At 47.2% G+C, this 27734-nt stretch overlaps 3 protein-coding genes across 4 annotated transcripts in view; 1 reads left to right on the forward strand and 2 right to left on the reverse strand.

Moving 5' to 3' along the window:
- The first annotated feature begins 2582 nt into the window (after window positions 1-2582).
- Window positions 2583-3458, forward strand: LOC118505256. 2 transcript variants are annotated; one of them, XM_036040813.1, is made up of 2 exons: window positions 2583-3029; window positions 3096-3458. In XM_036040813.1, exons 1-2 carry the CDS (start codon window positions 2682-2684, stop codon window positions 3240-3242), a joined length of 495 nt encoding a protein of 164 aa, XP_035896706.1. In that variant the 5' UTR covers window positions 2583-2681; the 3' UTR covers window positions 3243-3458. The 2 variants fall into 2 exon arrangements, with proteins under 2 accessions (XP_035896706.1, XP_035896707.1); XM_036040814.1 differs by having other exon boundaries at window positions 2583-2922.
- Window positions 3459-3576: 118 nt separating this feature from the next.
- The window catches only part of LOC118505159 (furin-like protease 1), a 134049-nt gene continuing 109891 nt past the window's right edge, over window positions 3577-27734 (reverse strand). Inside the window, exons 3-12 of the mRNA XM_036040553.1 lie at window positions 22564-22785; window positions 22362-22490; window positions 20321-20802; window positions 20011-20216; window positions 19692-19878; window positions 19364-19537; window positions 19096-19214; window positions 14134-14309; window positions 13953-14043; window positions 3577-4759 (exon numbers count right to left, since the gene is read on the reverse strand). Of these exons, the coding sequence (XP_035896446.1) occupies window positions 3858-4759; window positions 13953-14043; window positions 14134-14309; window positions 19096-19214; window positions 19364-19537; window positions 19692-19878; window positions 20011-20216; window positions 20321-20802; window positions 22362-22490; window positions 22564-22785 (2688 nt within the window). The 3' untranslated portion in view covers window positions 3577-3857. The remainder of the gene's footprint in view (window positions 4760-13952; window positions 14044-14133; window positions 14310-19095; window positions 19215-19363; window positions 19538-19691; window positions 19879-20010; window positions 20217-20320; window positions 20803-22361; window positions 22491-22563; window positions 22786-27734) is intronic.
- On the reverse strand, window positions 14319-19087 carry LOC118505215 (uncharacterized protein DDB_G0271670-like). The gene has a single exon (XM_036040730.1). The coding sequence runs from the start codon at window positions 18576-18578 to the stop codon at window positions 17283-17285; it is 1296 nt and encodes a 431-aa protein (XP_035896623.1). The 5' UTR covers window positions 18579-19087; the 3' UTR covers window positions 14319-17282.

The following is a 27734-nucleotide window of genomic DNA, read 5'->3' on the forward strand; positions in this document are numbered from 1 at the left end:
CATGAAGTAACAACTAAAACCGGATTTCAATTCAGCGTTTCGTTTGTTTAGTTTTTATCTGTCAAAAATGACAGTTTGTTCAAATATTGATTTCCGGTGATTGGTTGGGCCCGTTTGCGAGTGGATGACAGACGGCTATCTTCTTTTGGAAAGCAGTGGTATTGGACGTCCAAGCGTTCGTGGGGATTACAAATTTCAGGTAAGTGAAGTGGTTGCTACTCATCGCAATATTCAAGCATTAATTTGGTATGGACATTCCTTGACCCGGTAGAAACAAACATGGTTGACGGCCACAGGCAATCGGAGCGTGTCGAGCTCAATTTCCCGGTGGGGCGAGTTCATCGCTACTTGAAACAATGTCCCGCCGTGTACAAAAAGCGACGCGTTACAGGAACGGCTTCCGTCTACAAGGCGGCTATATTGGAATACTTAACAGCCGAGATCCTAGAACTGGCGGGCAACGTTGCGCGGGAAATGGGGCTGAAGTGCGTAACACCGCTTGGAAAATTGGGAGGCTTGACCGTAGTCAGTATCCAGGACTTGCTAACAGTTAAAAGAGACAACACGAAGTATCCTGTGTGAAGTCTCTGCATCTCTCCGAATATAATGTCCTCCTCCATTCTAGCCCAGTCTATCCTTCGTTGGTCAATAACGATGTCCAACCAGACGCAGAAAAAGGTCAGCACAGTTTATGAAAAAGTGTTTCACCACTAATCGGTTCTAATTTAATAATTGTCACATAGCTTCTTCTTCCACGCTGATACCGAGCTCCGGCGGGACTCGGTCATCAATCGCGGCGTCGGCATTCGGATTTTGTGAGCACGGGAGCTGGTGCTTGGTTGATAGTGATTAAACAGACTGTCTGTCTGTTTTAATTAAATCCCTTCCCTTCGCCGCAACACACCCTCCCTTCCTCTGCGGGGGTTGCGGCGGCCCATGATAGTGTGTTTGTTTTCGTTGTAAAACAATTTCAGGTCACAAATAGTGTCGGCAACAGAAAGCTGTGGCGTCTTTGAAGTGTCGATTGCCGCCTTTACTTAATCTGTCGCTTGCTCCTAAATAGTTTTTTCCCCCCCCCGGTTTTCGTGTGTCTCCTGTGCGTGTTGAGAGTTTTTGTTTGGTATTGGGATTGCTTCTTAGCGAATTAGGTCTGGAAAGTGCATCTTGTGGTTGGATGATGGTAATTAGCATGGTTCGATGGATTTGTTTTCCGAAGCGGTACAACGGATGTACGGATACGGATATATTTGTACTTCTTGGGCAAAATTCTTCAAAGGCAAACACTAAACAAACAAGAATGGCAAACAACAGCTCCCTCTCAATAGTTCCCAACAACTCTCCCTCTGGCGGTCCAGTGGCCGAGCCGATAGTGGCGCTGGTCTTCATACGGCAAGACCGGGGTTTATATCCCATCCAGGCCTCTTCCCCTTACGCAGCTTGACTGACCAAGGGGACTGACTGAAATCAAGTCACAGAAAGCTAGGAATGGAAGGCAAAGTTGAATTAGACCATTAAAGGTTGTAGTGCCAAGGAAGAAGAAGAAGATTACTTAAAACTTGTGGACATATGTCTTTTCCCCTCCCTCCACCATGCCTCGCGGCGCTTAGTGGAGGGGATGCGGGCTGCGCACGTCGTGGGGTTTAGTCGGTAAAAATCCGGCATGCGGCATCGTTGGAGAAGCCGTATCTAAGAAGATTCCCCACGACGTAAAAGAACAAAAAAAAAAAAAACAACTCTCCCTCTCGTATCAAAAACTGGAAACGTTGTAATCGGAACATCCGGCGTATTCCTTCTAATAAATTCCAACGTGCGGAACGTGGATTAGCTAACTGGACCTGGATGTGTCCAAGGGAACCGTGTCCAAGGGTCAGCTTGCTGCTGTGTATTAGGTCTGTTTGTTGGTCTAAGACGGAAAGTCCCATCTGGTTTCCACCGGTGCATCTTGAGGAGTTAGTTCCGTACTCGTTTTTTATCCAAATCCTAAAGCTTGGTTCTTTCGTATGGTAGACTTACTCATTTGCTGTATTACAAGAAGATGCAACGTCATGCTTCCGTTGGAAGTTGAAAGTGACATTGTATGCAGAGAATCGTTCAGTAAAATTACACAGCGTTATGCTAATGGGCCATCCATAATTAAGCGTAAGGTTTGATTTACGCGAGCTTGTATGCAGCGGATGCATCGCTTAAATGCATCAACAGTAACTCCACGGCTGCTTAAACGCTGCAAAAGCGAGGTTCACCGGCATCGATAAGCTAGAGCCGTTATCATGCTGTTGTTGGCTAAAAAAAGCCTTACAACAAAATGGCAGAATGTTTCACGACGACATCCTGGCTTGATGGACTGCAACGAACCGCGACCGGGATCGTATGAGTGGCCGTTTTTAAGAATGAGGACACATCCCACTGACTGGTGCAAGGGATAACTGCAAAATGGTCTATTGTGGGAGACGCATTTCACAATGGCGTTATCGGAGGACTCGCGTTATCATTTAAATCATGCGTATCTCGGGTGGCTGGACACCAACGTGACGTGATGCGAGTGACCAACGTCTTTGGGATTAATCTTCGTAGAGCGCAGACGATTATGGGGTCTATAGCAGCCGCGTGTTCAGATTAGAATTCATCGTTAGTTTCTCGTGGTGTTCGGTCGAGTGAGGTACACTCGGGTTCGGTTCTGAAAAATGAACTGGAACAGTGGTGACGAGCCGTCCTACGACACTGAATCCGGTGGTACATTGGAGTCTCTTCGGACAGATTTGCGGCCGCAGTCTGCCCAATCGCACGAGTGGCAACACCAAAGCGGAGCAGGATCATCCTCGGACATCCAGCTACTGAACGACGATCAGGAGAAAGCGATTCTGAGCGATCTGTGTAAAACTGCCGACACAGGAAGTACGCCACTGACCACATTTAGCTACATCAGTGAGTACATCTGCTCGAACAACATCGACATATGGCCGGGAGAGTTGCCCAGTGCGTCGGACGCATGTGGGAAGATCAGTTTCGCCGATCATACCCTTGGAGATCAGGTTGGGAAAAAGCCTTCTTATCTTGTTTTCCCATTTTTTTATGGGTCTTCTCCGACTCTTTTGCAGCGATTTCCACGGGCCAGCTGTATGCATCAGCAGATTTATTTAAAGTGTAAACGGGTGCTAGAGTCGATCATAGCGAGGAACGACCAGATACTGGCAATGCTGCGCAGAAAACAGCACGTGAATAAGTCCCCAAAGCGGTTAGTTTGAATATTTGGTACTCTCTTACCTGTTTCGATTGAGAGGTCATAAGTGTTTTGGGCGGGCGTGCGAATCGATCGGTGGTTTCATATCTGAGTCCCAGCGAAGACGGTCTACCAAATATGCTACAAATTCAAAAGTTTGAAGTGTGATGCCATTAGTTATTTGCCATAAAATAAGCTCAGTGTAGAAATGAAAATCTAGTGTCTAAAGAAAGTTCCCTAAAGTCTTCTGCAATTGCTGTAATGGCTTCCACTAGGTGATATTTCACATTTGAATTACTCCCCTTTTCTCATATTTCTTTCTTACATGCCTTAACTTTGTAATACCTGAGAACGATGCCTTTAAACGATTGCTTGCTCTCCCTTTATTGCTTACATGCCACGTTAAACATTAAAAAAGTGGAAATCGAAGCTCTCCATTTCCTGAGCTGCATCAATTTACATACACACATCACTGAGCTCTTCCTCTATTTGTTCCCCGCCGTAGTTTGTTCGGCTAAACATTTGCAACTACCCATGACTATTGTGTGTGCGTGTGTGTGTGCTGGCACACCACTATTACTTCCCCCATACTCCCATGAGGCGCGCTCCTACCTTGCTGATTGTGTTCCGCGACTACGTTTTACCGCTCGATTGGTGCCATAATTTTTGTGGCCGATACGGACAACAGATCACCGCCGTCGTCCTCGTCCTCGTCGCCACTGGACGCACTTTCATCGTCCTCGTACGGGTCGTCCTGCTCGTTGGTGCGCACCCGATCGTACCGAATGCTGGCTAACCCGGCACTACCACCCCCTGCTCCACCACCGCCGCCGTCTCCACCATCCCCCCCACCACCAGTGACACCGGTGAGATCACCGATGATACCGCCGGGCGTTCCCTGGAAGCAGTGCAGCCATAGTACGTAAATGGCGACGACTGCGACCACAAGAACGCCGGCCAGAAAGAGCACGGACGGAAGGTAGCTGTGTGGGGGGACGGTCGTCGTATCCTGGCCCGATGCGATGCTTGGGTCCGTGGAGGACTCGACAGTTTTCAACCGACCCGACCCATTGTTGTTCGTGGAGGTGAACTGCTGCTGTGGACGCTGCTTGTCGTTGATTGACACGCAAATGCGACTTTCGCCACCGGATGCAATCGGTTGGAAGCGGAAGGCGGCCTGACATTCGGTGCAATCGGTCGCTTTCGGGCCGACGCACTTCAGGCAGGTCGTATGGCACTGGAGACATTGGGGAGGCTGTGCGCTGCTGCTGGTGGCGTTCGGTTGGCGGCTCGTTGGACCGTTGCTCATCAACCCATCGGCTTCATCATCACGGACCACATGTTGCTCACGGCGTCGTCGAAGAGATGATGGTGGCAGTGGTCGCTGACCGAAGTTGGTTGCCATTTCGTCGATGTCCGCTTGTCGGTGGGCTGGGCCGGCGGTGCTGTTCGCTTCCGAGGCGAGCGGTGCCGAGGGATACGTTCCCGGTGGACATTGAATATAGCAGCGGCCTTTGTAGTGGTAGGCGGTCGGTTTGCATTCTGTTGGGAAGAGAAGAACGGACGTCATTAGAGAGAACGATCGTGTGACGGGAGTTGAGAAGGGAACTAGACCGAGCGATACCGAGAGTACATGTACATGCAATTAACCATTGTGTTTGTTGGTGTGTGTGAGTGGTTGGTTGTTGATTCCAAAAAAAGCCACCAGTGAAACTAAAACTATTGACAATTACTTCCAATAGAGGCTAATTTACAGATGCATGCATTGATTTAGTAAGTAAGAGCTAGAAATTAGAAAACAATCAAGGATAATAGTTGGTGGATTATTACCATAATTGCAAGCAGTTTCCCAGTTGTTATGCTTCTTCGTGGTGTGTGTGTGTGTTACAACTAAGGGGAGCTCTTAATAGTTAAAACTAATAAATACAATAATCTTAACTGAAATGTTAATTCAACTCAGAAGACAAGTAAGTTTCAATCAATAAACAAACCAGAGTGAGGTAAAAAAAACAGGAAAAAAGAAAGGAAAACGATCCAAGAACATGAAAACAAAACAAAGGAATCGTTACGCGCGGTGGAACATCCTTATTTGTTCTTGCTTGTGTATGCGTGTGATGGGTGTGTGCATATTTCTGTGTATGTGTGTATCGAGGTCGTGTGAATTGTTTTAGTTTTTTTGCCCGCTCTGTTTCCCTGTTTCGCTTCTAACGAAGCTTCCTCTAGTTGCTTGTTAAAGGCCCTAGCCGCAGCTACATTCCAGGATCATACATACAACAACAAAAAAATGGTAAAAGTGTATGTAAGGATAACCAATACAAACAAAGGGAAAAAAATCATTCAAATACGAATCCTTAAGATAAAGCTATGCCATAATTATATAGAACAAAATAAGCTCTACACTAACAATAACACTCCCGGCAATACACAGACACTAGCATAAGGAAGATGGTAACGGAACGAGCATATATAAACCTTGCATCAAGATGTGACGGAGCTGTTGTGGCCAATTTGCGCGTTCCGTGTCCGTGTCCCTTTCGTCGTCATCTCCTCGTTTGAATTGTTTGTGGTTGCCTCTTTCCTGTGGAAAACGGAAAAACGACGACGACGACGGAGAAAACCGTGGTGGACTTTCGGAATCGTCCGGGTCCGCCTCCCGTTTTTTGGTTCGTTGTTTCTTCTGCCGCCATTTGTGTTTGTTTGTTTATTGTTGGCTTTCTTTTGCGATGCTGCCATAATTTATTTTCCGTTTTTTTCTTTTCTTTTAATAATTTTGTTGTTTGCTATCCATCGAACCATCTACACATTTTCTTTATCGTTTACTTGCTTCAGTTTATCTCATCTTCTTGCATTTTTCTTATAATTTCACATGTGGTTCCGCTTTGTTTTCCCTTTGTTTCTAAACGTTACTGTAGCTTCTCTCTGTGTGTGTGTGTTTTTTTTTCAGCCCGCAAAAAAAGGGCTCATTTTTATGTGAAATTGACGAATCGGCTGTTCGCGGTTCGACATGCACCTGCATCCGTGGTGCCCGGGGCATTAAAGTCTTAAAAGTAGAAATGTGTGGTAGCGCCTTTACACCTCGCTTCGCTTCGCTTCTCGCTTTTACACCTATCTAGGGAGTTTAGTTTAGAGTTTATGTGTTTGCCATCTTCGTGGGCTCGGCCATTTTGTTTGCTATATTAACGTACTAAACGTGTGTGTGTGTTTGAATGTGTCTGCTTGTATATTGAAGATACTGCTTTACATTCCCAACCCTGTGTGTGTGTTTTTGGGTTTTGCTGCTAATTTTTCACCATTTCCTAATTTCGTTTTAAAAAGTTCACAATTTGTTAGTTTTGTTCCTAGCCTTCGTTTTGTTTTGTTTTGTTTTGTTTTGATTCCTAATTAATTTCTAATGGGTTTTGCTTGCTCCGCGCGGTGTTCAAGCATCGAAAGGTTTGCATTCCACGAGTGCCATTATTAGTTATCTACTTTATGCTAGAGTAACACACATAGTGTCGGGATTCGACGGGCGTTCTTTTCCGTTGTGCCCCCTCCCATAGGAAACACATCCGGGAATTCGCTTCAAACTGATCACATTTGTGTGTGCCCCGTTTGTGCCCGCGGTTCGGAATTTGAAATACACTCAACACTTAGCTCGTCCTCGAAAGTTATGCTGTGAATTGATTTAGATATACTGCGCTTATGTTCATGTGTCTTGTTGGTCAGCACGTTCGATGGCTTGACTCTTAATCCGTTTCCCCCTTTTTCCCCTTTTCTTTACATTCACACGAAAAATTTAGTTTGTTTAGTTCATCATTTGATAAACCTACGGGATGAGTTGGATGAGGTGTGATGGATAAGGACCGTGGGAATCCTCCATTTTTAAACGTCTCCCACCATCCCCCCCCACGTGTTTCGCTTTGGCTGGAAGGGGTTTATCAAACTATTTAGCTGGACTTCTGTCTCCTCCTGTAATATCATGCGACTTGGCTGGCAGTATGTAACAATTACCGTGTTGTTGAAGCTTTTTTTTTTCTCTTGAGCATTTGACTTCCTCCGATGGCGATCTAAGTACCGTGCCACAGATGATCGAAACGAAAATTGAACACAACTTTTGAAGCACACGATATGTTGTTGCTGTTTTTGGCTTGCAAAACCCCGAAGAGGGCGGGGGCAGTGCGACGGGAAGATTGGGCTAAGATAAAGCGCTCATTATTATCACGGATGCTAGTTGCTAAACAGTGGACGCGAAGATATGTGAGTCAAACAAGGAGTATTATTAGTAGCAAGGGAATCCTCTTCAAGAGTAGCAACAAAGCGACGATATGATGATGATGATGATGATGATGGTTGGGTGTACTTATCGGAAGCACTTATCTGCCATGTTTCCGTTTTAATCGTTAACGCGAGTCCTTGGAATAAAAAAAAAAAACGGGGAAAAGTTCGAAAACAAAACGATTCACAACTTCCTGTCCCATTTCTTACGATGATCGATGCCCTACCGATTCGTCACTCTCGATTGATGGTGCGTAATTGCTGAGGAAATGTTTCTCATTTTCCACCACGAGCGTTCTTCGTATTATTCTCCGTTTTTTGGAAAAATGTTTCCAATTTAAGATTCATTAACGGTTACACGCGCTTTCCTTTCGAAAATGATGCTTGCTGTACATCCTCCGCCAGAGAAGATAACAAAACGATCTTCTCGCTGTGAGACCGGCTAACGATTTTTTTGTTTCTTTTTTTCTGGAGCAACGCCATTACATTGGATGGGTTTTGTTTTTTCCCTCCCCATTTTCTTCGGCAGAGATTAAATTTCAGTCCCATCGAGTCTGATTTTATTTGCCGCTTACCGATACCGTCTCGACACAACACGATTAACGAGCGCTTGATCGCCGGTAATAAATTTTGCTTCGCTTCGCCATTTTGTCGGCTTATCTCTTCTCAAGAACGAAACTCAGTGACGAATTATGAACGTTAAAAATTGCACGTTTGTCTGTGTGTGTGTGTGTGTGTGGAGCGTGTTGGTTGGGTTTGAAATATTCATGCCACACATTTCGCAATCTTTTGAAAGTCCACGAAATTCAACCCCTTTACGAGTGATTGGCACGGAGAAAGGCTCTCGATAATGATATCAAATGGAGTTTTGTGGAACTATCTTCGGTTCATCTCTACCCCCCCCCCCCCCCCCTCCCGCGAAGAAGTCTCCAACACCGATGATTCCGATGGCTTTCTTGTTGAGTGCTTTTGATTCCCCGAGATTTCATGAGCTTGCACTTAACCTTCCCGAGCACGGCGGTCCTCATCATTCCACGCCATCCTTATCCGAAACTTTCCATTTCGCCGCGTTACTATCATTGACATTGCCCTGACGATTTGTGTCCAATTCCGAGCGACTAATAACGAGTCGCCGTCGCCGTCGGTTACTGGTCAGAGGTTTTACAGATGAAGTAAAACAAACGAGGAGCGCACAAAAAAAAGGTCTAATGGGGAGTCTTGAGTCGCTTGACTCTTCGGTCTCGGGCAGAGCACTTTTGCTCCACCAGAACTAGCCGCCGCACCACCAGCGTCCACGTCCAGTGTGCTCGGGCATTTGCATAATGGAGGAAAGAGCCTGATTGTTTGAGATTAAAAGCTTGAAACAGGAATAAATTTCGTCTCACTTTCTGGGGCAGGGTTGGCGCTGGCTGTGGCCTTAAGGGGTGGCCGGATTTAATGGACAGAGCTGCTCTTCGCTTTAGCGTCTGGAAAATTGCTTCTTCACAGCGCAGCTATGCGGGTCGCCGGAGACAACTCGGTTGCCATTTTATTGCCATAAGCTACCGAAATTGCAACGTTTCATGTTTTTTCGCCGTTCGATTGTTTCTGCCCGGGTAGCAGGGATGTTGTTCTGCTGCTCATCAGAAGGGATTCTAGCCTTTTTTATTTTGGATTTTTGCTTCGGTTTTAATTTCCACAATCCCAACCCCCCCGAGGGACCGTTCCCTCTCGTGCTTGATCGATCTATGCGGCGGGATATTTATGTTTATCCGCCCGTTTATCCGCCGTGGCCAAATCAAACCAGACAAATATTATACGAGCGCTGTAGCGTGGCGACATTGCACATTACAATAAATCGTCTGTCATTAATTTGTCGATGAAACTTTTATTGGCACCAGCGAAACGGCTGTAACTGCAGCAAGACCGACACGAACTGCAGCAAGTGTGGCACGCGTTTATTGTTGTAGCAGTTGAAGTTGAAGTTGAAGTTCGGGGAGCATAAAGCTAAAGTTCCTATCCATCCATCAATATCCGATCGAACCCCTTTCGGAAGATGGATAGAGTCGTAGTGCCTCCGCATCCGGAGCTGGATCTGAAGTCCTCTTTCTGAGGGATAAACCCAACTCATGGGACACTAAAATATTCTAGCTCGTTTGAATATAATGTCGCGCCAGAGCAAGCCCTTAATCTCTCCCATGTCAATTACAAATCGCCACACCGGAAGCTGCGGGGGGTTAGTTGCGGGAGAACAGTGTCGGCAAATGGTCTCCAAAGGACGCTCTTGCTCCTATCAATTTCAAAACCGGTCCCCCGCTGCTCGTTCAATAACAAATTATGATGGACAATCGATTTTCCGGTGGCGTATTCCATCATCATCGCAAGGAAACCCGACCGGTGGTAATTTAGCACGCGCCCAGCTACCGTCGAAGGTCAGCGCTGGCGGAAGTAGTTAAAGCACACTTCCGCTTCTTTTCGAACCCACCCACCCCCCGCCCCTCCTCGCTCAGATCTGGGCTGACAACGAGCAATGTCCTTCACGGGGTGGCACTTTACACTCGTCGCAGTCGGTGGAAAATCCTTGCGAATCGATAATGAGGCACGTTCCGGTAACCGTGGCCTTGGGCCGGATGTTGGGGATCGAATGCCAACCTTTGCATAATAATGTTTGGCGTCGTCCGGGAAGAAAGTATCTCTCTGGGCTTTTGCTTTTGTTTATCTATTTTTTGTGTGTGCGTCTTCATCATCGCGGAAAATCGTCGTAATTGGTGATATAATAAGGGCGCAAGCGAGATCATATCTACCAGGTCCAGCGTTTCGCTGTAAAAGTCGTACAAGTTGTTGATGGTTGATTTTGATCCTTGCTGCGTCCAGAGCAGACAGACAGGCATCCGTAACTATTATCTCGATGATTAACTGTTCGGCGAACACAAAGTAATTATTGAAACGGAACAGAGAATCAAATGATACCCGGAAGGGCTTTTGGCTCGGTACGCGCTTTTTAATAAAAGACTAGCGAATTCTGGAGAAAATAAAGCGAGGCAAAAAAAAAAAAAACTCCAACATCACACTCGAGATGTGCGAATCCGGCTGCCGGATATTGGCCGAGAAGCAATAATTTTAGCATAGCAATCGAACAAACACCGTCATCAAAACCCCTTTTACTTGCTTGTAATGGAACCATTCGGAACGCGCATGAAAAAGCGATAACCGTGCCGAATCAACCGTACCACAGACAAAGAATTCTACCGTCTACGGCAAAAATCAATTGCACATCCCATCCGAAAGGCAAACCCGATTCCATACACAGTAACGATTCATAGCGCCAAGCACTTTGCAATCGTCTGTGATCTGGGACTCGTTTCTTTTTTCTGCTCTCTCTCTCTCTCTCTCTCTCTCTCTCTCTCTCTCTCTCTCTCTCTCTCTCTGCTTTCGTGGCTGGGACGGAAATCTGGCAGAAGATCCATTTGCCGAATGTGGCGTAGTTGGCGAGCTTACCGGCAAGGAATGAATTCTGATGCCGTAGTAGTACTTGCTCCACTCTAAACGATCAATATCCAATCGATCGACGACATGCGGCAAAAGCGAACCCCCACAAAATGGGGATCCGAATGCCGATTGGAGGCTTCTTGTTCGCAAGCTATATCGCTATCATTATAGAGGAAACACGGTCGCAAAGTGGAGACCGGGTGGTACTGAGCCCTACATTGCTACTGAATTAATAATACAGTGGCTTCCTTCACCGATCGAGTTGCCGAGCTTCGACGCTCCTTCCTCGCGTCCGTCTATCCGTCCCAACGAAACAATACAAACAAATGAGCGTTGCCAGAGGTTTCGGTTCGATTTCATCCTTCAACATCCTGCCCCACACATGTAAGACACCCTCTCGTAAAGAGGAATCAAAGTCGCGACACTCCGATGACATTGTTCCCCAATTGCTTATTGGACGATTCGCGCGCTTTTCCTTTCCATGCTCCTCTTTATTACATCGTCGTAATCCTTTTTTCACGAAAAGTGCTCTTCTTTTAAAAGAATACCGTTCTGTGTGTGTATGTGTTTGTGAGAGCTTCAGCAGTTTGCTTCGATGTCATTTGCTTTATGGATCAGCCGCTCGAACTCGAAGCACTTCTCCCACCGTGTGCTATTGACATTCGCGAAATGAATTTTAATGAGGAAGAATGGTATCACCACTGACATCGTTTTAGCGTCTTCTGCACTCAAAAGTCGGTTCTTCCCGCCATCGAGCGCTCGAATCCGAACGGACGAACTCCCTCGATGGGAACGTTTTGATTTGGCACGTTTAGCGAGTAGCTACAGTTTATTAAAACAAGTTAAAACAAGTACCACTGTTCTGGTAGCCTGTCAAACTATCACCGGAATAAACTGCACCTATATGCGATATCGAGCGGAGGCACTCAGTTTTGGGGAAACCTCTCTAAGTTATCTAGCATATCGTGGTTTTGTGTATCGCTCCTCCGCCATTGTTCCTTTCGATGAAGTACGGGATGGAGTAACAAATCCGATTGAAAAAAGCATGCAAGAAGTCGATCGGTCTGGAGAGATGAAGCCCAAAGCCCAGGGAATGCTTTGAAGCGTGCAGGGTGGCAACAATACACACACACACATACAGTACCCGTTGGTGGTAATCCGCACGAGCTCGACCGACGATAAATGGGACGGGGTTCCGACTAGAAGGCGGTATGCAAATTGAGTTCAGCAAACTGGATCAGTGCCGGTGCTGTTCGCTAACCGAGCGTGTGCCGAAGAGCTGTGCTGAAAAGCTTAACCCGACACCGACTAGTCGCTCTACTACTACTGACGGTGGAGTCCGGGATGATCGTGGTTGCTGCTCTTGGCTGACCCTGTTTGCATATTGAGTAGGGTAAAGCATAATAATGCCGCCTCGTTCTCGGGTGTGCCAATTTTGCATCCGTCGTCGTCGTCGTCGTCGCCGCCCCGCTGAAGGCGAAGAAGACGATACTACCTACTGCACCGCAAAACTCCCCCTGGGGCCTTTTTCCAAAATTGGGCTCAAAACGGAAGGAGCAGAAGAAGCAACTCCCGGGTATGCACCTTTGCCGTGGTATGCAATTCGTATGCAGGTGTGTGTGAGTGTGAGGAAGGAAGATGAAATTAGGAGGATATGGATGCGCGCTGTCGTGGAGGATTCACTCAACCGTTTACCAATAATGCTGGTTCCACTTCGCCCCCCCCCCCCCCCCTCGGTTTGTGTCCCATTAATTTAACAAACTCGCAGAGGCCATGGAATAGTTTTAGCATAATAAACAGAGTGCCATAGTTGTGGGATAAATTGGCTTGATTATTTTTGTACAAATTGAAAAAGTCCGTATTCAATTTCTTGTGTGATACTGACAGCATGATATGAATCGCAAACAATGAAAAGGGAACCAGTTTACCAGGCAGATACTTTTACAAGCGTGTGCAAGGTAATGATGCTGATGCGATGGAGGCGCATGGTGGCTCTCGTACTGGTCAGGGAAAAATTGGCCTTTACTCGTAACGGGAGATAACAACAATGGTACGGTACTAATGAAATGTGATGCAGCTGTGTGATGTGTAACGAATTAGAGGGAAGAAAAAAAAAGAAAGCTTCTTATCATACGAGCAGAATTTGATCGATGGCTCGAGTAGAAGCAACTGATGCTTAACGATACCCCAGGATGTAAAATATATTCGATTTTGGAAAATAGAAATTAATCCCTCTACTATAAGAAAACTAAACTACAGATAATTACCCTCGTATTTTTGATATTGGATGCTGACAAGCGAACGTTCACCGTAAGAATATTATTGTACAAATTACATATTTACTAACAATTGTATAGAGTATGGAACGGGTATGCTTTGCTCACTGTGGGATAAAAAGTACACAGGGAGAAAGTGTGTGTGTGTGTGTTACAACGTAAAATTCATAATATCTATACACCACACGCCCATCTGCACCTTCCAAACGCAAAGTGGGGCTTAAGCAACAAAGCAAAACTTTGGCTTGAATTAGACGGAACGATGACATTGGCTTTCGCCCCCACCAACCACCACAGAGGGGGTTTCCTGTTGCTTTGTAGTCCTCCCCCCCCCCCCCCCCCGGGTTTTCTTGCTTTGTTTACAGCACACATCAGCATGGAAAACGTAATTAACGGGCTTGTGTGTCTGTTGGAGCTTGATTGGGATTAGCTAATTTCAATTTGCTGAACAATCGCGTCCATGACACGTGTGCGCACATGGCCGCCATGTTGCTGTTGCTGCACGAAGTGACGTTTTGATTCGGTTTGCTTATCTTTTGGCTTGATTTTTTTTCATGCTGTGTTTGCTCCACACGGTGATGCTTGAATGGGGTGCCGTTAATGTGTGCCGCCGATCGTTCGCCGTTGGATTGCGCTGGTTTGCCGAAACAACGATTGTAACGATTACCTACTACCGATTGAGCTTACTTGTCTGTCGGAGTAAAACTGTGATATGAACATTACTAGCAAGGACAAACCTATGCAGCTGGCGGCATCGAACCGTGCGCAGGAGACCGCCGTCACGTCGTTCGATGAGGTTCGCTGCACCTCGCTGTGTCCCTCGCCGATCTGGGAAGGGGAAAACAAAATTCGAAAGCACGATATATTAACGAGTGTTAATAAATTGGAGTGCAAAGCACTAGGAGGGGCTCTACTTACTTGCTGCATATCTCGCCACTGGTCGCTCGTCACGCCACTGTCAAATTCCAGCGCGTTGTGTTCCATTTCACCGCCAAAGTTGCTGTCGTAGCCGGGCTTGCCGAATCGAACCGGATCGTTCGGTTGGGCAGGCGTTTCCGTGCCGTAGAAAATAAGATCCCACTGCGTGATTTGAGCTGTAGGTGCATGTAGGAAATGGTGTGCCATTAATAAAGTATTCCATAACACTTTCTAAGTTGGTACAAATCATAAAAAACTACACAACTTTCTAAAACAATATCGAATAAATTAAGAAAATATGGGTAAAACAGGTATAAAAACGAATGACATTAAAAAATAATTGTAAAACTACTACAAAATTGATTTGATTGAAGACCACTTTAGTTTAATTCTTTCTTACTGGTTTGCGGAATCGTTCCTTTGAGAGGAGAACTAGCAAAGAGACGAGTAGAACCTAAAGCAGTCTAGTAGTTTTTGGAGATATTAATACGACTGGCGGCTATTATACCCAATTGCCACCATTTTCCGTTTACCAACTGTAAAACAAACCACCAAAAGGTGAGATATCTCGACGATCGAAAAACTATTTAACTTCGTTGATCCAATTAAAACTTTAAGCGATAATCTATCTCCGGTACAATCAAATGAACTCGGCAGAGACTCTTTCTTTTATCATCCCCAAAAAAATCCTTCTATATTGCTGAAGAAATGCTGCAAGAACACACACCTGTGAGCTTCCTCCAACGGCTTGACACTATAAGGGAAAGTTTTCAAATTTACGACCAAACGCGGGACAGGTGTAATACCGTTTGGTGATGTAGAGCAAGAGAAAAAAGAAGGCCCGAGTCCCCAAAACACGCAATAGCACAGAGTGGTTGGAAAGTATCTTCTAAGCACACCATAATTAGTTAATTTAGTTAATGTCTTGTGAAAATATGCGAAATCTTTGCCCTGGCAAGAAATCACACCAATGACAACGACTTATGTCCGTACGGTACTACAGAACCGTACAGGAATGCCGTCGTCCGTACGGTGTGTGGCAAGCAGTGTTGCGTGTGTATGGTTGGCGACACGATCTTGCACCAGGGTGACAAACTCCTCCATGGGGGTTGGGGCTGTGTCTCGGTGTATCGGTGGGGAGCTGGAGGGAAAAACTTTATCGTACAGTTTTGAGAGCAATGAAAGTGTTCTACCAGGAACCAACCAACCGGCACGAGTTATCACCTTCAAGCACGTGGTCTTCGTCTTTTAGGGTGAAATTTATTGGACAAGCGCTAGGCCGGAGCCGTTGCGAACATTGGAGATAGCCGAGGCAAAGGGCGAGGTTGTTTGGATTTGGGATTTTACTGGTGCAGTATTTAGTGCTCAGCGCCCGGTCAGGTAAAAACGCAATCTTTAAAGAGATTTCAAGTGATACTACCGCTGCTTGAGGATTGCACTTTCTGTTCAAGGTTCCGTGTGTCGGCTACAACAGCACCGGATGTTTATCCATGCTCGACGATGCGCGTCTGTGTCGGGTGTCATCTGGGAGGTTGCCTCAACACCGACCGAGTGCCGGCAGGAAAAAAGTTTCTCTCTCTCCCCGAACACGATGAGTTGTTTTGAGTCAGTGCTGCTGAAAAGTTTCGCATCCAACCAACAAACCCGACCGATCGACCAACCAACCCGACCATGTGCTTCTAGTTGCTACGATTTGGCACGAAAGTTTCCCAGTTTATCCCAGGAGATGCAGTCACCGAACAACCACACACACACACACACACACCCTGGAAGTCTTGAAGTAAAAGAGATTCGTTTCGCCAAGAGTTAGTCGGCAGCAAGTTGTAGTAACACAGGAGAAGATCGTGGTTTACATCCATTGTGTTATCCTCGTGTGGCGCTACTCGACTGCTTGTGGTACGATCCTGTTTACCTGTTGGCGGGGCAACCACGGAAGCCCAAACGGCTTGATGGCTAACGCGGACTCCCAGTCGTCGTCCCAGTCAGCTAAGCTAGCTCGCGATGACGTGGCTGAATAAATTTCCCAACGGTTTTCGGAACAGTAGATGAGAAACCGTCAAAAAGTTTATCGTTTCCCCTCGGGTGGCTTAATGTTATCACCAGCAAACGAACGAGCGAACGAACGAACGAACCGAGCGAGAGGACATTCATTTTCGGCGGCGGCTTTATGCGCCCTCTTACTGGAAAACAATACCCGTTGTTCACCTGGGCGTGCGCCCGAGCGGGGGTAGATTTATTTCCCAGCGGTTAGCAGAACCGCCAAGCTGTCGATAAATCAATGTTTGATATCAGCAGCTCAACATATTTGCTTGGTTGTAAGAAGGGAAAAAAAAACTATTCGCGGGTAGATTATGTGCCAGAAGACGGGAGGAGTTCTCACTCCATTTAGAGCGGCTGTTATGACGGTTTTGCATACCCATCTCCAGGGAGTTGCGCAAATTGGAATTCATTATTTATCTGACGGGAGTACACGGGAGACAAACGATCAAATGATAAGGGATAGCGAAACAGGAGCGGCGATTATGGAGTTCCCATTCAAAAGTTCACTCTCAGCTCATCAAACAAAAGGGAACAAAAAAAAAAAGACATTGACTTCAACCTAAACTAATTCACTACGAAATTACAAGCCAATGAACCAAACAAAAAAAAAAGATATTGCAAGCACAAGGACACAAGGATCTGTCGTATAAGTACCCTTTCCGTGCTTCTGGTCGTTGGAAGACGAAATGAAGGAGCTCTGCGTGCGACTGTAGTACGGCGAGGACACGTAGGACGGTGGAATCGGCTGCAGGCTGGACGATATTTTGCGCGGTATCGCATCGATAATGTCCGAGTCGGGGAAAAAGATCTTGGCACGCGAAGGTTTGCCGAGCGTGGAAGCTCCTCCGCCGCCCGCAGTCAACGACGAACTCCCCGCACCAGAGCCTAGCATAATTCCCGGTGGTGCTGGCAGTTTGGACCCGGAAGTCATCGCTCCTTTGCCGGTGGACGATGGTTGGAACTGGAAGTTATTGCCGGGTGCGCCGCCGGAACTTGAACCGCTTGTCCCGGGGTTAAGCTTCACGACTGGCGGTACCACCTGCTGACCCACGGCTGATCCCATCCCGGACGAGGATGAGGTCAGCAGTGGCATGTGCAGATCGTGTTCGTCACGGATGGACGAGTAGGGCTGCAGCTCGGGATAGAATTGCTGTATTTTGTCGTACTGCTGAAAGACCTTCGGTATGCGTGCGTTGATGGAGGATGCGGCTGGGTAGCGGTCGTTGTATGTTGGGCTTGCGGTTACTGTGGTACCACTCAGCGAGACCGTCGATGCTCCTGCCGCCACTCCAGAGGAAAGGTACACTCCCACCGCCCAGCGTCGCGCCTTGCTGGGAAGACAACGTTGTTGATGTGCCGGTGCCACCGGCAGCCGTTGTTGCGGTGGTGGTTGTGGTTTTACGTACCGACGACGATGATCCGCCGGAAGATGTCGCGGACGACGAAGACGTGGAGGATGGGGCGGACGAGGACGAGGGCGACGATTTGGAGGGTGCGCTTTGGAAACCATTTTGTTTGACCTGCTTCGGGGCCTTGATAGCGACCTGCTTATCCTGTATGTTCGAGGTCGCCGCGTGGTATTTGTCCCCTTTGCCATAATTAATAGTTTGCAGCGGTGGCAGTGGCTTTTGTTTTGTGGAGGAATTTTTTCGGCCACCACCGCCGTTCGAGCTTCCCGAGCCAGAGCCACCATAATTGTTGAGGTACATGTTTACCGTGGTCTGTTGGTTCCCGGCGACCGACAAGGGCCGTGCGGTTGTGGTTTTCGACGAGTTCTTATTTGACTTATTTTTGTTGTTTTTGCCCTTGTTGCCACGGTTGCTGTTGGAACTACTACTACTGCCAGTGCCTGTGGAGCCGTAGGCCGGAGTCATTCCGTATTGAACGGAAACCGATGAGCCTCCTCCGGTCTGATGGTACTGAGTCTGGTACTGTAGTTGTTGCTGTTTGCGGTTCGGTTTCGAACCTGCCGAGGACGCAGAACCACCGGACGAGGACGAGGCAGATGTGGACGACGACGACGACGACGACGAGGAAGAGTAGTAATTCTTTGATCCTCCGCTGACCGTGTAGCTGTTGAAGCCGGCGGCCGGCAGGATCGGTGGCAGTGCGGGCGGAGGCGTTGAGTACGGTCTCGAGACATTCGGTGGATCGTTCGGATCTGGTGGAATGCTCGTCCCGTACAGCACCAGCGACCAGCCTCGTATGACCGAGTATCCTAATCCGACGAGCGAAGTGCGAGAATCGGGCCATCGCATATCCGGTTTAGAATGGCAGCGTGTGAAGAGATTGGGAATCGATATAGGTAAGAGAGGATCGAACACCACCGCCTCCTCGAATGCCAGGGATGTTATTTGCAGCAGAGAATCGATGTTAGTTTTAATTAAAATCGATCCAACGCTCATTAACAACCTGCCCCAACAGCACAGTAACGGCGCTAAAATTGCTCGAGTATTGGAGATTGGAAAGCGGAAATGCCTTCATTTCCGCCGGCGCTTCAACGCGCAACGACGCCACCCGTCAGCGGGAAGCAATTGAGAGAAACCAATTTATAAGGCATGATATGATTAATGGCTCATTGCGATAAATGAGCCATTGTGACTGCGGATGACATGCAGCGAGTCAGTCGCCGGAGATGAGCGTGACACCGTTTTACGTGTCTTCAGGGCGAACTCGGGCAGGCAGACTTCAACTTCAAGGCTTCGTGATTCGTTGAGAAACTGTTCTTGTTTAATCTGTACCACCACCACCACCACACACAGGGCAGGATATTTCTACTTGCTTAATTAATTTTAGGGACAGTGGCTAGGATTCTATTTAACATACAATTTCCTTTCAACCAGTCGGTAGAACTCGCAGAGAGGCGTTAGCCATTTGCTGCACGGCATATACGGGCTTTTGCGAAATTGGCGGCAAACTTACCTAACAGACGGCCTTCGTTGTGGATCTCCAGCTGCCAGGTGCCGTGCGGTGCTTCGCCCCACGTGTGCACCGACATGAACGGCCACTGATTGAACCCGGACCGGGACAAATCGTGGGATCTACCGTGGGCATAGGCATAGCAGAGCAGAAAAAGAAAGGAGAGAGAGAACAAAAAAAAGCGAAAGTCAAACAAATCGCTCCGGGTGAATACGGACACGCGCGCACTGCACACACAGCTGGCTGGAAAAAACTGGAACTCTTTCTTTACCTTGGCGTTAGCAGCGTGACTCGCGTACCGGATGGCGAGGTTAGGAAGATTTTGATATCGCCACGCCGTTGCGAGGTGAGGGTGATTTTGGCCTGTACGTGCTCGAGATAGTTCACGCCCATGCAGTGCTCCACAATCAGCTGCATGGTGACTTTGGTTCGGGGAGGTATTTGTCTGCAAAAAAACGGGCAAAAAGGAACCCCAAAAGGTATAGAACGTTAGGTGAATGTATAAGCCGTAGCTCGTAACGTCAAACGGCTTCGGACGGGCTAGAATTTCAGGCTCAAACACCGTCTTGTGTGTGTGTTTGGCCATGCGAGAAACTTACTTGTCCAGATGGCGAGCGTTGATTTCGCAGACCTGCTGCTCCGGGACGGTTTTCCAGGTGCGTGCCAAACGGACCATGGCCGCTGCATCCATTAGGCCGTAACCGAACGAATGGGACACCCGCCGACCGACACCGTTTACGGACCAGTTCGGATCGATTAGGTTGGCCGGTTTCGCCGTTCTGACGACTGCAAATGCAGGACACATTTGTGGATGGAAGCAAAAAAAAAAGAAGGTCCAAGCGAAAAACCGTATGAGTGAGTACCTTTTTCGGTGCTAAATTCCACCTCAGCGGGAGATATGCCCATTGTTTGACTTACCGATATGTTGTAGATCACGCCAGGTTAGATTACGGTTGGCTTCCAGCACGAGCGCCGCAATGCCGGCCGCCAGCGGTGCCGATGCCGAGGTGCCCGTATGCGACGACGTACACGTATGATGAAGATCCGTTGTGATCACCTGCTTTTCGTTCGTGTTGCCACTGCTGTACGTCGTTGCGAGCGTGGAGCTACACATTTCCGAGAACCTGCGGCGAAAGCCAACACCATTGACCACGGTTAAAACCTGCGCCACTGCTATTTACACACCACCACGCCGGCGGAAAAATTCCCGCCCGGCCCGCACACTCACCAAGGCACCTGACCCTCCTGCGAGGTGGACGATATCGAGAGCGTCCAGATGGAGTTGGTGTAGCCATCACAGTTGCAGTTGTCATGCTCGCGACCACCATTCCCGGAGGCCCAGATAAATATGGAACCCTTGCCGCCGCGCCCATTCCGCACACCCTCGATGAAGGCGCGCGTCGCCAGCTCGCCCGGCCCGTCCACCGTTTTCCCGTCATCGTCCGGGCCCCAGGACGCGCTGTAGATGTCGATGTGCTGCGAGTTGTGGCCGAGCGAGCGGGCCTCCACAATGTCGGTCACGTCACCGTCCAGCATGCGCACACCGCCGACCTTCGCACCGTACGCAATTCCGACGGCACATTTGGAATTGTTGGCGGTGGCCGCCACCTCCCCGGCGCACCGCGTACCGTGCCGGTTCGAGTCGGTCAGATCGTAATGGGGCATCGGATCGTTGTCCGAGCTATTGACATCGTACGACGCGTATGGATCCTGTGTGTGGAGCGTGTGTGTGTGTGAAACGATAATTGGAGTGGGCCGTTAAAGTAGGAAACTTTCGATGTAACCATTTTAATCATTTAACTGAAGGATCCACAACAAAGATACTACTTAAAGCCTGGAGCGGTACCGCGTGTTGCTATTGATGGGCTATCGTTAACATTTATTTACCCACCATCCCAGCCAAACAGCGCGTGGTCGGAGTGCTCCGGAGAAGTGCGTTACCCCCCGTACCTGTGATGAATTTGTTTTTATTGATGTAAAACTATTATCTACCAGCAGGAGTGCCCCCTTCCTAGATCTGATGGTGGATGTGTGTGTCACCGTCATCATCATGCGTTAACATGTTTGCATTGTTCGTTCAACTGTAAAGGATTTGATGTTGACATTCCGAAACAGGTGAAAAAATGGTGGCCTGTGGTCAACATCAATCCGCTGCTGGTGAACCTGCTGTAAGCTCCGGTCATCCGGTGGCACCATGAAACAGGATTAATTTTGATGCAAATCCCTGTTTCATGGGATTTCACTCACGGCTGGACAATCGTTACACATGCACATCGAATTCGAGAGCCGCGTGCAGTGGACGGGTTAACACGTTTATCATCCACTTTGGGTGTTTGTGGTTCTGGTGACGTGGAAGCGCTGTAATAAACTCCCCATTCGCTCCAAATAAAAGTCAGGTAATATTGACAAGCCTTTTCCCTTTTCGCTTGGATGGCAACTAACACAAGAGTAAGAAGAAAGCAAGTGGGAAAGATTGGATGAAAACAACAAGGCCTTTCCAAAGTCAAGATCAGTATAAATATTCATGCGCACGAAAACACATCAAGCAGTGCACCGTCGGTACCACCAACACCGATCCGGTGCGCTGGAGTTTTCCGTTCAAACAGTAGCATTTGCTGCAGCGGTGATGGAAAAAGCGAACTACGACACATAGGGCACACCTCGCACACCGAGGGACCAGGCCAGGGCCGGGGGAGTGCAATTAAAAATTCTGCACACGACAGCTTACATCGTTTCGGGAAAGGGTGGCCCGTAGAGCCCCGTTCCTTTGACCTACCAAAGCGTGCATGTGTAACCAGCACGAACGGCCGGGCACAAGGTGCGCCAGGGAAAATTTGTTTGCACTCCCTGGAGGGTGAAAACAGAACAAGCGAAACACACGTGAGCATGAAAACTCATCACACCCCGATGGCAACTCGAAGGAGGATTCGGTTCGAGAGTTTCAAGCTACAACAATACAAAAAAGCCCAACTCGAAGGCTCATGCCTCGTCCTGTGTCCTGGGCTTAAACTTTTTCAACCGCCACCAGGTGACCGGGTGGGAATTTTTACACCCTGTTTAATCTTTTCTTTTTTGCGCACGGCTATGATTAGGGCCTGTGACACAATGGCTTCGGTGTCCTTTGCAGGCCTTCCTGTTGGAAATCTGTTTCGCCCGTAGTTATCGCACACAGAGCCAACTTTGAACTTTCCTTTACTGATGATGAAGTGGATAGGTGAATGATGCTTTGCTCGAGTAGAGAATGCATTTAACGGAACCAATGTACTCACATAGTTATGCTCCAGATCGGGATGATCCGATTCCAGCCCATCGTCTAGAATCGTTACCACGACACCTTTCCCCGTGACGCCTTCCTTCCACGCCGGGATCACATTCATGTCCAGCCCGTTGCCACGATTCTGTAAGAAAAGCAATTCCACGCAATTATTGTATCGGTTCGTTGTATTTTTTTTTTTGGGAGAAGCCACTTACCAAGTACCACATTTCGGGCCATTTTGGATCGTTCAGCTGGATGGGCAGTTGGTACGCTTTCGTGAGCGGCCGGAAGTCACGCTTCTGGCGCGATTTCGCCCGCTGCTGTTTCGCCCACCGAACTCGCCGGTCCGATTCCAGCCGTTGCTGGTGAGGTTTGGAGGGATTGAGCGAGCGTTTGTGCAGTCGACTGTGCTCGAAGTGGTAGTGTTCGTGAAAAATCTGTTGAAAGCGAGAAAAGAAGGAAGAGATATGGAATGTTTAGAAAAAGACGGAATCCAACGGAAGACACGGTACTGGGGCCCTTTTTGCTATCATTAGCCAACACAGTGTCTGACATTCTAACTGTCCTTTACAGACGGTTTAACACACCGAACAAGCGGCGTTTTTTTCTGTAATGAATGAACGCAACGAAACACACGCGCATAAACCTAATCAACGACCCAAATTATGGAAAAGGGATCAAGCACTGGGTTAGCTTTCGGTGCGCAAAGCAAAAAAGCTTCTTCCTCATGTTTTTTCGCAACAAAATTCATTTCCTTTTGCGTTGTCGGGGGTCGGTCCTACTCTACCGTAGAACCGTCTTCAGAAAAAAGGTGGTCAGATTAAGAAGTGAAACACAGACACACACAGAGCTTTTTATGTCGTCCACAAACGGCTGTGGTCGACGGCTCGAGCATTATGTTTCACAAGCAAGCGAACAAATCGCGGCCCGTCGAGAGTTGGCTAAGCTTTTTAAAAACTCTCCTCGCTTTTTTTTTGTTGGTGTCGCAAACCCCCTGCGGCCGGCTGCTGCTACTGCTGCTGGGTTTATTAATGAGTTCGGTTACGGCAGAGTTTTTAAATTAATTTTTATAATTGGAAAAGTATGCGCGCGGCACAGTATGGCGAACGGATTAACGGTCGCCGATACCGAGAATACGTAAGTTTATGTAACGAAACATAATGGGGGGAAAATGATTTTTGAGCTTAAATTAAACTAAATGAAACGGTATTTCAGGGGTAATCTTGTTTTTTGTAGAGCAATTTATCACAATGCAAATGTTGCCGGCAGGGGAGGACCATTGAATGACACATACAACGATTGAAAAATCCTGGAAGTAACACCTTTCCCAGATTGGTTTACCGACGCGTACGCTTTGAACGGAGAACTTTGAACATTTTGTAATGAAACAATTTCGAGCATATTTCCATGCATACATGCTCCTTCCAACTTCCGGACATTCTTACCTTTCCGCTCGCCCTGCTATTTCCCCCCCCGAAGTCGAATAAATAGTGCTTCACTCCCAGTCGGTGGTGCTGCTAATGAATTTAATTTAAAAGCAATGTTTCGAGTATCTGGCCGAGATGTCGGTGGACCATGAATGACCCCCACACCCGGTTGCCAATCGTTACCATAGTAGCACCGGAAAGCTGGTCCGGTGGCAAACTGTGAGGATGAAAAGGTTTGTCCCTCACACCAAAATGCCACCGATATAAAAAATGGCCAGGAAAATCCCTACCAGTAGCAGGACATTTTATTGGGCTTCCAGCTCACTTCACCATCATTCACCACCCGATTGTCGAATGTGGGAAGGTGCAGAGAGAGCAGCGTATGTATGGTAATATTTGCGGGAAATCGTTTTTCCTTCGATCGGATCGGGACAGTAAGGGCTTCGTTGTGATGAAAAACAAAAATTAAATGAACCAACCGAGCACAGTTTAAGAGAGCTGGTATCACACGCTTGAACTAACAGGAATTTAAGTGATTGTGTTAGTATCGTTCACGTGTAATTAAATGAGCGTTGTATCGTTGAAAAATAGTTAAGTAGTTCCGGGAAAAGGAGCGAATAAATTAATATGAATTTTCATTAAAATACAGTTGAAAACTGTGCACCACATTTGATGGGTTTTTACAGGAAAAATTTAAACGAGTAACTGCTGGGTTTTGCTCACCATCAAAAGGTTTCTGTAGAACTCACAGGGGTTTTTTGCAGATGATATCACAGGAAGAGCAATTTTTTTGGCAAATGGTTTAGTTGATATCGTAATGCTGCCACATTTTAAAACAACGTTCTTGCATGATATTACAGAGTTTTATTCTAAGTGTGACAGTATTCCGAAATCAACTGCTTCAATTTTTCTATCATAGACTCCCATTGCCTAAGACGTTACACGTTCTTGTGAAATCATCTGCCACCCCCCCTCTATGTCACTAATTCCTAGGAGAATAGCAGTTTAGCCGTCCTTGAAAATTGATGTTTCGCTATTACGGAGAACCTTTTATGATTTACTGCTGAAACACACATTCGTACAATGGACCGTTCACGTCCAATGTCGTCCTACAATAGAACGATGGTTTTTGTTCATCAATATGTGGCCTGTTTTTGAAAGGGTTTCTACCGAAAAGGTTTGCGTCCATTTGTATCCCTGTCAGACAAAGTGGGCACCACAGTCGTCGGTCTGTTGTTTGCCTAAACAAATCCCGAGATGTGTACATTCCAACATTGGGGCCTAAAGGGGAGATGATGATTGAGCGAACGGGAAAATGGTTTTTAATAATATGTGGTCCAAAATGGGAAATCCCTTGTCGGTGCGTTTCTGTGCCCCTTAGGCGGACGAACTAAAAATGTAAATTGTAGTGTTAAACAATACCACCACTTAGTGATCACAGGGCGACAACTGTCCATGCTTCAGTTGGCGATGGATTTGAAGGCAGCAGGAGCAAGTGCCAAAATCATTATGCTGACAAACTTTTACACCAAAGGCACATAAATACAGCACCAGCATAACCCGGCTATGGAGATGAGAAATTTAATTACTTCTACTTTGAAAATACACACACACACACACAGCCGTACGCACCGTAGTTAGGAAGCGTTCAAACAGCACCAGACGCAAGTGGTGTTGCAGAAAGCTTTGGTTTTGTGGTCTCCCGTCAGCCATTTAGCAACATTGTTTTCCGTAGCACCTACCACGAGCCGCCGGGTTCATTGTTGCACATGTCTTGTGGAGAAGGCGAATTCATTAGACGATCAGGGCGAATGAGATGTGAAGTGACGGTGCTTGTGCTGCCAAGTGTTTTCCCGTTTTTGTTCCGTTTGCGCTAGTTGCACGGAAGTAATTTAGCTCGTAATTTCGGAAGGATGCACTGTGTGCTTGCTTTCGGTGTGGATGAGGCCGAGATTTGCAACACACACACACACACACACACACGCGCACGGATGCACTTTTTGTTATCTTTTCGAGAGGGGTGGTCATTATCAGAATGGGGTGCTCGGTGACACTTGCTTTCAAAGCTTTGTATCAACAATAATGCACAGCGATGATGCGATGGAGGCGCCTGGTGGCCCGTACAAGACGGCCAAAGCTGGCCAGCGGCAGACACCGGATATGTGTCCCATCCACCCGGCGCTCCCACTCGTCTCGGGAGATAACTAATGATCAAACGTCGTTAAACAAGTGGTTGCCTTTTTGCGAGCACCAATCGTCGACGTCGTCGTGGTGACACTTTTGAGAAATTGTGCTGCTGTCAGCTCAAGCAACGCTACGGACCGCGCGAGACAAAGGGTTGTACAGGGTAATGTACAGAAATTAACTACCGCTTTCCCATCGGTCGGCAAGTAATGTGAGCCGTGCCCGTAACCGGAGAACGATGATTGATGGTTCGCTAGACCTTTTCTATTAGCAAACAGAGTCATGTGAGTGTGAGAAATTCCAACGTAAGTGACTTTACATAGAACTTTTAAGAATAAAATTATGACATGGGGCATCATAATGCGACCAAACTTTATAAACCACCCCGATGCACACAACCAACTTTTCGATTAATTATTGTTTATTAACCCAATATGCCAGCAGGGAGAAACACACACAAAAAAAAACGGGCGACGGCCATTAATGAGCGCGCTGTCATGATTTATTTATTCGCATCGCTTTGCTGCTCATTTTGCTGCGGCCCTTCCTTCCTGGCCTCTTTCACACCCATCATAGTACTTGTAAATGACCCTTTTAGAGATCAAATAGGCAAAAGCGAAAGCTAACGCAGCATAACAACAGCAACAACAGCAGGCCGAAAACAAAAAACAACTGCCCTCAAATTTCCATCCTAATCACCGGCGGTCTTTTCAAGAAGGTCAAACTTTTCCAATTAATTAACCGCTGCAAAGACTAGCGAATACAATATCGGTTCCTATTAGTTCCGTTGTTGTTTTGGTTTTTTTTGTGTGTGTGTGTGCTGCAGGAGACAATGCCTTGTCCGGAATCTTCCGCGTTTGCTTCACATCTCATTCTCTGCTAAAGGGTTCAGCTCCAACTGACAGGGTCCTTGCTCGCTCTCACTCTCTATAAATAAATCTAATCATCAAGAAGCAAAGAAGAAAGTAACCCCTTGATAATCCCTTGACCCGGCCGTGGGTCGAATCTGTCGGCCTAAGATAAACGTGTCCTTATCACGCCATGTTAATCACAGCGGACACAATGATACAGAGGCCCCCCCCCGTTAGAGAACTTTCAACTTGCCGGACCTGTTTGGCGTATGATGGATAATCTCTTCCTAAATTCGAATAAGCAGTACGTAAAAACTGTGAAGAAAGGAGAAGCAGCAAACTTTAACCAATAAATTACACCTAGCCGTCCAATTAATAAATCTGAACCCCTTCAGCTTATTGCATTTTTTTTGCCCCCCAGGTCAGTAGTAATTAATATCTTTACATGCAGTTCGTCCGATGCGAAATCCGTCTACAAAAATTGTGAAGTCAACTTTTGGCATTGGTTCACAATTTTCTGACAACTTCCACTCCACCGGTTGGCCGGCTCCTGTCCGCAGCCAGCCAAGTAATGGAACAGTGTCGAGGATAAAGAAATAAATGGCGATACGCAGCAATTTCGGGTGAGAAATAAACTTTGGCTTCATCTGCGGTACACTACCCAGAATGGAACTGGGAATGGAAAAAATGCAGAACTAAATTAAATTACAGTTCGCTGACCGCTTGACCGTAGAGAGAGAGCGAGGGTCCGGATTTACCACTCAGCAGCTAAAAGTGCCTTCCCCTAATGTGTCTGCGCAAATGGGATGCAGTGTACAGGAGGGAAAAGTTGTTCGACATCGCGGAGAATAAGGGCCACTAAAGAGAGAGAAAAAAAACTGGGGTTTAAAATTTTTTTAAATAATGACATGATAACAATTTTTG

This window comes from Anopheles stephensi, chromosome 2, assembly GCF_013141755.1.
Source record: "Anopheles stephensi strain Indian chromosome 2, UCI_ANSTEP_V1.0, whole genome shotgun sequence".
NCBI lineage: Eukaryota > Metazoa > Arthropoda > Insecta > Diptera > Culicidae > Anopheles > Anopheles stephensi.

Excerpts from the sequence above, each read along its gene's own strand:
- LOC118505256 (XM_036040813.1), top strand. The coding sequence starts at position 2,682 with ATGAACTGGAACAGTGGTGACGAGCCGTCCTACGACACTGAATCCGGT. Across the intron at positions 3,030-3,095 it reads ATCATACCCTTGGAGATCAG|CGATTTCCACGGGCCAGCTG; the intron begins GTTGGGAAAAAG and ends ACTCTTTTGCAG.
- LOC118505215 (XM_036040730.1), bottom strand. The coding sequence starts at position 18,578 with ATGAGCGTTGGATCGATTTTAATTAAAACTAACATCGATTCTCTGCTG.